General features: G+C 42.1%; 1 protein-coding gene across 2 annotated transcripts; it reads left to right on the plus strand.

The window, feature by feature from the left end:
- Positions 1-902: 902 nt before the first annotated feature.
- On the plus strand, positions 903-7,090 carry LOC141173053 (phospholipase A2 inhibitor NAI-like). 2 transcript variants are annotated; one of them, XM_073657688.1, is made up of 5 exons: positions 905-1,056; positions 2,615-2,734; positions 4,806-4,952; positions 5,288-5,434; positions 6,811-7,090. In XM_073657688.1, the coding sequence occupies exons 1-5, from the start codon at positions 1,008-1,010 to the stop codon at positions 6,969-6,971; spliced, it is 624 nt and encodes a 207-aa protein (XP_073513789.1). In that variant the 5' UTR covers positions 905-1,007; the 3' UTR covers positions 6,972-7,090. The 2 variants fall into 2 exon arrangements, with proteins under 2 accessions (XP_073513790.1, XP_073513789.1); XM_073657689.1 differs by lacking the exon at positions 2,615-2,734 and having other exon boundaries at positions 903-1,056.
- The last annotated feature ends 4,163 nt before the right edge of the window (positions 7,091-11,253 follow it).

An 11,253-nucleotide genomic window follows, 5' to 3' on the forward strand; every position in this document is an offset into this window, starting at 1 on the left:
TCAATAGTCCTCTCTCGGATGGCCACTTCTCCCCTTTCCACCCTACTCTCCATGGAGTGCTCTCCAAATTGAGGATGGTTAAGAGATGTATCCCTTTGTTCAAACTTTCTCTTGAGGACACTAAATATAATGGAGGAGCAGAGGACTTGACAATCCCTACTCCACCCTCCCATCTGGGTGAGGGATGTCAAACTCAGGGCCTAGATTAAAAACTTGGACAAAGTCATGGGCCAACCAGAATACAATATAATGGGGCCAACCAGTAGTCCTCCCATATAGAATAATGGAGCTCCACATAGGGGTGTAGGCTCTGGTGTCACGGGTCAAATAAAACCACCCTGCAGGCCAGAGTTTGACATGCATGATGGTAGAAACTCAAGGAACTTCTCAGGTCTTGTAGTAGAGACCAGATCAGGAATAGGGATGTAAGGGGCATCATACTGTTGGGTGTAAGAGGGCAGCTAACCACTCCACATTATGTCCCTCCTGTATCTTTTAAAGGTACACTGTTGGCAAGGATCTTGTTGCATTGAGTCCCCATATGGTCAGAATAAGCCTTACTGTACAAAGTGGAGCACTGAATCGTGGAAAATGGTGTTACTTATTGCCCCAATGTGGGTGTGCATTCTTATGGAGCGCCCTACAGTAGCACTTACTCCCATACACTTGAAAGGGAAGTGATCACATCTGCTGCCATCTCCTTATCATCCAGCCGAAACTGCATGGGCCTCTACTCTTGTAGGGGGCCCCCGTGTGTGTGGGTTTTTTTTTTTTTTTTTTTTTTAAATATAGATGGTTGAAGACATTTTATGATCTAAAAATACCCCAAATTTGCATAACTCCAGGAGCACCATAGGTCAGTGATCTCATGGCAGGAATGAGAGCGGCCCAGCCTATTCTATGCAGCAGACACCCTTATAATTGACGGTTGTGTACTATCAGTCACTTACACAAATACAATCAGGAACCACCAGCTGGAAATTTGAGATTCAGAGTCTGCACTTGCCATGAAGACACTTCTGGTAATACTCTATGGTGGGACCTTCATCACCACAGGTGAGAAGTGACTGCTCTGATCTGAGGCCCCTGGGGACATTGTAATACTGCCAGTTCTGCACCTTATTTGTATGTATAACAGGGCAGGCGGCTTATTCTGTAATTAGATATTTCTAGGTAATTATGGTCTTCTCATAAGGAGCCAACCTCAGTGTCCTTTATGTGCACAAGAAGGTGGTCAACTTTTCTAGTGGAAACCATGTCAGGGAATGCTCCTTAGAGTTTTTGGAGCAATTTTTGTTTGCTAAAGAGCTTTTCGAGTGTTTTTGAAGGTTTATTATCCACTTTGCTTTTTTTTTTTTTTTTTTTTTTTTTATTTTGCTACAGATTTTTTTCATAATCTGAAGCAAAAGAAATATGGTAAAAATACTGAACATCTGACCAGCTAAGTAGGTTTGCAGTAAAAAATGAATAGGAAGTGTTTCAAGCATTTTTGGGGTGGATCCACTCAAACACTTAAAAAAAAAAAAAAAAATCTGTGTGCACATATCCTTCTTGGGGTTCCATCCCATGAAAGTTGTGACTACCAGCACCTTGGCCACGATGGGGCATGGCGAGGAGGTCAACGCTTGGCCTAAGGGCCAGTTAACATCAAGTTGTAATCAACTCCCAACCAGTTCTGTGGAGTCAGTAAGCCAAGGTGCTGACTAATTAGTAATAATGAACTTCCTGTAGTGAAATGGTTAGTCACCTGATGAAGGGGACGGATTGTTGCTTAAAAGCGTTGTATAAATTGACTTTTCTTATCTGACCTGGATGGTTCTTGACTTAAGAGCATGGCACCCTGTAACATTTCTAAAGTTCTATGAAAGTTAATATTGGCCAATTTATTAACGGGTAATCTTTTTTAACCCTTTGGTGACTTCCAAGGTACTTGTGCGCTGTCACCTTAAGAACTTGTTTATTCCTTTGTCTCTGGAGAGTAACTACTACGATGCCAAACAAAAGTGGGGAACCCCTTAAATTCCACCGTCAAGAGTGACTGCGGCATTTAAAAGGCTACCAACATGGCGTCAATCACTCCGGAGGCCATTGGATTCCCGTACAATGGGATTTGTTGGGTGCCAATGGGTTGCCATTAGAGTTGATAAAGAGTTGCCGGAACTTGATCCAGGGGCCACATTGGTAGACCATTGCGACCAGAGCAATTGGAAACCACTTCTACCTACTGGCACCTCTTCTGATTAGTAAAATCATGACTTGATTGAGGTGTAACTCACTCATGATATCAAACCAAGCCTACTGATTAGAAGAGCTGAAGATTCCGGCAGGTAGGAGGGGGTTCCAAACGTTTTGGTCTGGTAGCGATGGACCACCAACATGGCAACTTTTTGCTCAACTCTATTTGGAACTAGCTGAGTGTTGTACTCATGCTCACCCCAAACTTGGGACTGTTGGAGATCCCAGTGGTTGGACCCCGGCTATCATCAAATTATTCACGATCTGTTATCAGAGCATGAAAACATGCAAAGTGGTGTTCTAGAGGCTAAGCAAATCATCTTGATTTGTGTCGATGTGGAAGGTAATTTCTATGTAATAAGTGGATTATGTATTTTAGTTTCCTCCTTGATATGTGAGACCTGCATGGCGGAAAATGCAGCTACATGCTCTGGCTCTAAGACAGAGTGCGACCCCTCAGTGACTTCATGTATGAGCAGCATGTTCGAAATATCATACAGTAAGTGGATATCAGATGGGAAATATTCTGAAAAAATGAACTAAAGTAAACTCCGTTCTATTATTGACAATGGGGGGGGGGGGGGGGGGGGATACCACAACTTTTTTTTTTATTATTTGCTCACTAAAAAAAGTTAGGTAACTTTCTAAATCGTCATTAAAAATTGTCTACCACTTTGCTGCTGCGGAGTAAAGCCTTCATCCAGCTGAGTTCTATGCAAAAATGTTAGAAATTAATCTGTGTTCCTGGTTCTGACATCTTTCTGCTCTCTCCTTCCTTTTTTTTTTTTTTCTCATTCTCTCCATTAGAGATAAGGGGACTGAATTGTACACAGATTTCTACAATGTGGACAGGGAGACAAGTATCTAGAGTCTCGGGGACAGCAGATAAAACTGGTTTTAGACAAAGAGGGGAACACAAAAATTTAAAATAAGTGCAGGAGAGAAGCAGTTCTGTGAGACATGAGGAGTGAAGACTGTAATACACTGGATAGCCACATATCTAACATCCAGCCTTTATTACTGGGAGAGACACTGCCGCAAGAGAAAAATCTGCAAGTGCATTGTTTTTTTTATCTTCAATAAGTTCACTTTATTAAATATAAAATTGTCAATTTCTTCAAGGGGTTAAATGTACTCTAGAAAGAGTCTTTGTTTCCTATCTCCATGCTAGCAAATGCCCTGTATATTACTTATTGCTATGCGGGACCAATAAGTTTGTGAACCCAATCAATTTCAGATGGTTTACGTATACGTATGAAGAATAGGCACATTCTGCTAATGCAGCCATCAGGTGGCGCTATGTTGGTGTATAACAATGGCTCAGTTCTGAAAGTGACAGTTGTTATCTATATCTACAGATACAACTAGTCCAGCTTCACCTTAAGCTACAGCCATCCTTATGAATGCCATCAATAGGGGATCGTCATTTGTAAAAATAGTCCCACCTTTTGTCGGGCAGTGGCGAAATCCACTGTAAACCTCAAACTCCATCTTGGAGGACCCTGGCGGACTTTGCACAGCATGGTCATCATTTGAAATGACACCATGTACTACCACATTTCTCCTCGAGTGGCCACTGCAGGATAAACAGGCAGTTGCCTACAGTATTCCCAGCAGTACCAATGGTTTCAACTGCTTGACACACAGCCTTTTGATTGAAGGCCAGTGAAGCTTCAGAGACTAGATTGTCCCTTTAAATATCAGTATAGTTTTCCAGATCAAATTCTGTACAAATATCTATAGATTGTTTCCATAAAATTATCCTGTTTTAGGACACCCTCTTCTATTAAGCCTAGCAGTAACTATGTCTCCATTTCTGATGGACTTGGGTCAGTCAGTTACAAGTTTCTGAAGTTATGTCCTTGGTAATCAGGTGATATGTGAAAATTCTGGCTAAGAAAATCCTTTTTAATGATTTGTTATCCTTTTAAAGGGTTTTTCCTAACTTTAGAGATGGGTATTGTCGGATAGAGCTTGTAAAAACAAGCACTTTTGCAATTTACTGCTGTTCAAAATTTGCAACCGTTCCTGAGATATTAACATTTTTCTTTTGTTTACAGCTCATTGCCTAGGAGACCGATCACCACTGCTGTCTAGCTTGTAAGCACTGCGCATGAGCTAGTGAGGATTAGGAGTCAATAGCGTGCTCCAGAGAGCCTTCTCGCCTTTTAAACTGATTACAATCTCAATAGAAAAAAGCTTGTAAGCACTGTGCATTTCTGCAGTCAAGCAGTGGTGGTCTGTCTCCAAGGCAACAAGCTGTAAACAAAGTAAAAAAGTGTTAATATCTCAAGAACAGTTGAAAATTTTAACAAGCAGTAAATTGGAAAATTGCTTGAATTTACAAGAACTATCCGAAAATACCCATTTAGGAAGATGGTGATAACCCCTTTAAGGAGGAGGTTTTTCATCACGAACATGAAGCTTTAAGATACACAACTGTGAAAAAAATCAGACGGTTTGAGAAATGAGGTGGGGCTTAGCTTAGGTCTGATATAACAATGGAGATATTACTAATATGACAAATTTATCTGATACTAACATCACATTTTCACTTGATGCATCGTTAGAAACGATGAATGTAAAGAAGTCTCAAAAATTCTGCGGATTTCCCGGGATTTGCAACCTTTCCTATTCATTCACATTAAATGACGTACATATGGCATCGGAAGGCAGATGCTGCAAATCAGACCATTGTAACATTAACATTCCACAGGGTGAGTATAAAGGAGCGGTCACCATTGTGATAGATGATAGATGATAGATAATAGATGAAAGCTGATAAATAAGATAGATGGTAGATAATAGATGAGAGAGATGAGAGATGATAGATGGATGATAACTGACAGATAATAGATGGATGATAGCTGATGGCTAATAGATAAGATAGAGATAGATGAGAGGCAAGATAGATGATAGATAGATAATTGATGGATGATAGCTGATAGATAATAGATAAGATAGATGATAGCTAGATACATTTGTACATTATTGCTTTTTTTTTTTCTACATAGATCTATAAATCACGCACTGATCACGTCTTATCTTTCAGTTGCTTCACGGAACTTGACAAAGAACGGGTTGAAATGTCCCTTCTGCTTGCAGGAAGGAAAGGGTGGATGTACACCAAAAAATCAGACCCTGTGTACCGGTCTAGAAGTCATGTGCATCAAATTTTCAGGTTACTTAAGATTAGGAGGTAAAGATAACCTGTTTGAATTGTTTTGGGTCTTTTCCCTGTGGGAGGGTGGTAAATGTCAAAGTTGCATTATTATGTTATGTCCCATGCCATGTTTTACAGTATATACTGTGTGTATATAGATATATAGATATGTTACGCCTGCTGTGTAAGATGCTAATGTGTTATTAGGCCCTATATAGTTATGAACAAACAATATTACCTATATAATGTTGTTGTTATACCTGTGGATTGTGCAGGCATTTCGGGAGGAATGCGTAGATGCGACGACATCAGCACTTAATTCCTAATAAGTGCACACAAGCGCCTGATATCATCGCAGAGACTGTAAAAGGTTCCTGTTTCCCTCCAGTAGAAGTCAGAAACACATGCTGCAGAGGCAAAAGCTGTGCAGTCCAGCAGAAACTGTCTGCATCACAGCTAGATAGGAAGTGGGAGTGAGTAGCACTCACCATTAAAGTGTACCTGCTAACCCAAGGCTTAGTGGGAGCCATAGGATAGCATGTACAGAGCGTCAGCCTGTCCTGCTGTTCTTGTACTTTGTCCCAGACAAGTTGGCATTAGATAGTGCTATGAGAAAGGCAAGGGTAGCAACCACAGAAGGGAGCAGAGAGATTTTTCCTGGGTGAATAGGGCAAAGGTTAGTTTACCACAAAGGACGAGAAGTTGCCACACCAGAGGGAGTCTATATGCTTATGCCTCAGTGTGAAGAATGTTGCCACAACAGACAGCGAGAGTGAATCCTGAGAGTGAGGAACTGACATGCAGTAACTGAGTGAGTAGACCGCAAGAGTAGGCAGTAGACAACTAGGAGAGAAGCCTGAATCAATCACTAAAAATGTATGCTCTGTCCTGTGTCATGGGTCCAAATCCAACCAAGGATGGCATCTAGGTGGAGCTTGCCTCTTCTCCTGTACATATTGGTGTCTTCTGACTACACCACTTTCCTGATTGAGTGGAATTTACGGGATAATGAGGCTTGTCAATGTAAAAGAAAAAAGTGTTGCAAAATATTTCAGCACTATATAAACAATACAAATTAATACATTATTCATAATTCTCCTATCTGGCAGTACAATGCCAAGGGGTATGGCACTGTGCCAATGTGGGCATAACAAGCCATGCTGGGTATTGCTCAATAATGCCTAAAAACAAGTTCCTAGCTAACTAAATTAAAATGGCAAAGAAATATCCACATGTGTAGACGTTGAAGGCAACTCTAAGACTGTTATGCAATTAACATAGAAACAGCGCCACTCTTGTTTGTGGCTTGTGTCTGGTATTGCAGCTCAGCGTCATTCATTTCCAGTAAGTCAAAGGATGACCGATTTGACCAATGAGAAATTGAGTGTTTTTTGAATTTTTTTTTTTTTCAGAAGCATGGAACACCATTTCCTTTCAAGGTTGTGCCACTCCAAGTGCTTGTCCGGATGCCCCGTCAATGCCAAATCCAGAGAGTAAAATCAGTATCAGCTGCGCTAAAGGCTTCCACCACTTCTCCGAAGAGGACGACAACAGCCTCCCTGTCATCAGCTAAACATTTCTTTTTATAACACAAAAAAAATCATTTTTAGGGGTTCCAAGACTAATGCAAACTGACAATTCTGTAAAATGTAACAATGTTGAGGGTGACAATCAATAAAGAGAATTTCTAGAGTTGTTTCTCATTGGTTTTCCTGCAGTTGACATCACTGTGTGCTGACATCACTGCACATTCTCTGTGTGCCTGATTAGTGGGTGGGGCTGTCCTGGTGCCATGCTCAGCCAATCAGAGTTCTCACAGCTTCTGTTTCCCCTCCCCTTGCCACTTGAAGCCTCACAGACACAAATACTGCAGCTGCATCTCCCTCCTCACTTTCTCTTACTCCCCATTCAATAGTTTTAGATGAATTAAAAGTTGTCTCAGGACAATAGCACTTCAGCGGGCTTTTGCCTAATAATTATACATTTTAATTACTATTAATAAGTCACCAAATAGAAACATTTATCGCTCCCCTCTTGCCTGGTGGCAGTTCATTCCTGATGATTGATAGTTCGGGTCAGTGGCATGGTTGTGCTTCTGGCACGTACTGTGTACATTTTAGAAAACGGTGTCCACATTTTGCACCCTAGAAAGTAATAATGACCTCTGTGTGTCCCTTTGACAGTCACAATACCCTGAGTGCCCCTATAACAAGTGGCCAATTAACATTTAATAAAGTCCAGAGTCTCCCCCCTGTACAGCTCCAGTCTGCACAGTATGATGCTCTCCTATAGACAGTATAGTGCCCCCCAAACTCTATGATGCCGCCACTCTGTACAATCGCCCCTTAGTAGCCCCCACACTGTATCATGCTCCCCATGCAGTATGATGGCCCCATATTAGCTCCTACACTGTATGATGGACCCTTCACTGTATGATGGCCCTCACAGTAGTCCCAACAGAGTATGATATTTTCCACAGTAGTTCCCGCACTGTATGATGGCCCCCTCAGTAGTTCCCGCACTGTATGATGGCCCCCTCAGTAGTTCCCGCACTGTATGATGGCCCCCTCAGTAGTTCCCACACTGTATGATGGCCCCCTCAGTAGCTCCCACACTGTATGATGGCCCCCTCAGTAGCTCCCACACTGTATGATGGCCCCCTCAGTAGCTCCCACACTGTATGATGGCCCCCTCAGTAGCTCCCACACTGTATGATGGCCCCCTCAGTAGCTCCCACACTGTATGATGGCCCCCTCAGTAGCTCCCACACTGTATGATGGCCCCCTCAGTAGCCCCCCACTCTCATGTCCCCCTAGGTAGCACCCACTCTGTATTATGGTCTCTTTAGTAGCCCGCACACTGAGAGCCCACCACTATGTTTTAGGGACCTCCTTTGTAGCCCCCCCTATTTGTGGCCCTATTTAATAGCCCTCCCTATTTATGGGGACCACATTAATAACCCCTGCTATTTCTGTGGGGAACCATGGTAGCCCTCTTTATTTATGAGTGCTCCCTTAGTAGCCCCCACTATTTATGCAGGCCCCCACACATAAAGGCCATCACACAATTTTAAAAGAAAAAAAAAGAAAAACACAACACAATGGCAGGTCCCAGGCAGACCGGTGTGGTGAAGTCATCGCGCCAGGACTAGAGATGAGCGTTGTTATACTCGAACTGTGCGCCAATCTCAAATTCGAGCTGTTTTGGGCGGTGTTCGAGCCGTTCGGCGAACACGAACAATTTGAGAAAAATTCGGCTGTTCGAGGTTATGTTCGATAACTGTTTGTGCACCAAAATCATAACTGGATTTTTTCTCAGTAATGATGAAAATTAATGTTAATACGCAGTTTGAGTGTACAGCGGGGTGGGGGGAGGGGCAGGGGATGGATCTCTGCAGGAACAATGAAGATCTCCATTTTTTTTTCTCTTTCCCGCATTTACAGTGGGGAGGTGCAATCTGTCAGCCTATCAGCAGCGCACACACGGAGCGAAGTGCTTTTTTTCACACAAGCAAGGGCATGTGTCATTGGCAGTGTATGTCACATGTCCTTGCCCTATAAGACCCAGCCATTTTCCCCGTCGCCACCATTTTCTCACTGCTGCAGCTGCGTGTTAGACGGCACCGCTGTTGCTGTGTGCGCTATACCTTGTTAATTTCAAGCCAATTTTCGCACAAATCTACAGATAGCTTGGGAGTAGGGAATAGTTGTGATTGCAGTCCTTTTAAGGACTAGGTTACAGCATTTCCTACGACTTTTATCAGGCAGGTCTGTGCTCTTAAATAGATAGATTGTGGGAGTAAAGACTAATTGTAATTGCAGTCCTTTTCAGGACTAGGTTACATCAGTTCCTATCAGTTTTTGCCAGGCAGGTCTGTGCCAGTGCTGTGCAAGTTTTTTTCACAGCATTTGGCTGAATCTAGCAAAGCTAATCCTTTTTGGCCTATTGCAGAGTGTGTTAGTCAGTGGAGTAGCCTATCTGTGTTGCAAGATATACCACCTGTGTATAGAATACCAATTTTTTTACTGCACCTAGTGAAGTAAAATCTTTTGGGCATAGCATCATTCTATTAGTCCATCTATACTGACCTCCATCAGGTTGCAAATTGAATATAATTTTTTTCTGCATCTAGCTCTGAAAAAATATTGGGCTTCTAGCTGTGTGTGGGACTTGCTGTATTAGTCCATCTATACTGACCTCCATCAGGTTGCAAACTGAATATATTTTTTTCTGCATCTACCTCTGAAAAAATATTGGGCTTCTAGCTGTGTGTGGGACTTGTTCTATTAATCCATCTATACAGACCTCCATCAGGTTGCAAACTGAATATATTTTTTTCTACATCTACCTCTGAAAAAATATTGGGCTTCTAGCTGTGTGTGGGACTTGTTGTATTAGTCCATCTATACTGACCTCCATCAGGTTGCAAATTGAATATAATTTTTATCTGCATCTAGCTCTGAAAAAATATTTGGCCTTCTAGCAGTGTGTGGGACTTTCTCTATTAGTCCATCTATACTGACCTCCATCAGGTTGCAAATTAAAAATAATTTTTATCTGCATCTACCTCTGAAAAAATATTTGGGCTTCTAGCTGTGTGTGGGACTTGTTCTATTACTCCATCTATACTGACCTCCATCAGGTTGCAAATTGAATATAATTTTTATCTGCATCTAGCTCTGAAAAAATATTTGGCCTTCTAGCAGTGTGTGGGACTTTCTCTATTAGTCCATCTATACTGACGTCCATCAGGTTGCAAATTAAAAATAATTTTTATCTGCATCTAGCTCTGAAAAAATATTTGGCCTTCTAGCAGTGTGTGGGACTTTCTCTATTAGTCCACCTATAATGACCTCCATCAGGTTGCAAATTCAAAATAATTTTTTGTCTGCATCTAGCTCTGAAAAAATATTTGGGCTTCTAGCAGTGTGTGGGACTTTCTCTATTAGTCCATCTATACAGACCTCCATCAGGTTGCAAACTGAATAAAAAATTTTTCTGCATCTACCTCTGAAAAAATATTTGGGCTTCTAGCTGTGTGTGGGACTTGTTCTATTAGTCCATCTATACTGACCTCCATCAGGTTGCAAATTGAATATAATTTTTTTCTGCATCTAACCCAGCCAATAGTTTTGGCCTAATACTACAGTTTGGCCACTCAGCTCTGCTCGGTTCCCATCCATTGTTTTTTTGTGCAAACAACTCCAGAGTTGTGAATTAGTTAACCACCAAAATGAGTGGAAAAAGGCCTGCTGCTGGTGGAAAGGGGAATAGGTGTGTTGGGAAGGGGAAAAAAGGTTGTGTCCGTGGGGTAGGTGTTAAAGCAACAGTAACATCTGCAGAAGAAAGACCATCTTCCAGCCAAACTAAAATGTCTACTTCTTTTAGCGGACAATGTGATAAGATCCCTTTCTTACGGCCACGCCAATCGCTTCAAATTCCAGATGAGGCACAAAAACAGCAGGTGCTTCAACGGATATCAAGTGCTCCTTTAAGTGGGCTCTCCTCCACATCAACTTCAACATCACAAATACTCCAGTCCTCAAAGGTGTCACCCCAATCGCACTTGCTTCCTCACAGCTCCCAAATCTCCAGCTGCCCGTCTGAGTATGAGGTAGAACAGATGGTTGAGTCTGCAGAGCTGTTTACTCATACTATAGCCTGGGAATCAGAGGTCGACTCCAGCGCTTCTGTGAATCCAGACGAGGAAATGATCTGCACTGATGCCCAGAATCTTTATGAGTCGGATCCAGGACCAGACACAGAAGGTTCTGACCATAATGTAGACCCTCATTCCCAAACTGTAACTCCTGTTGGTGGAGACAATGAGGAAGACGATGATGAGACTCAAATAC

This window comes from Phyllobates terribilis, unplaced genomic scaffold (assembly GCF_046119375.1).
Source record: "Phyllobates terribilis strain yellow unplaced genomic scaffold, ASM4611937v1 Scaffold_12__6_contigs__length_324123572, whole genome shotgun sequence".
NCBI classification, from domain to species: Eukaryota; Metazoa; Chordata; class Amphibia; order Anura; family Dendrobatidae; genus Phyllobates; species Phyllobates terribilis.

Bases quoted from the DNA above. Each gene is read 5' to 3' on its own strand.
- LOC141173053 (XM_073657688.1), top strand. From the start codon at position 1,008: ATGAAGACACTTCTGGTAATACTCTATGGTGGGACCTTCATCACCACA. The intron at 1,057-2,614 runs GTGAGAAGTGAC...TATGTATTTTAG, and splicing joins TGGGACCTTCATCACCACAG to TTTCCTCCTTGATATGTGAG. The intron at 4,953-5,287 runs GTGAGTATAAAG...CTTATCTTTCAG, and splicing joins TAACATTAACATTCCACAGG to TTGCTTCACGGAACTTGACA.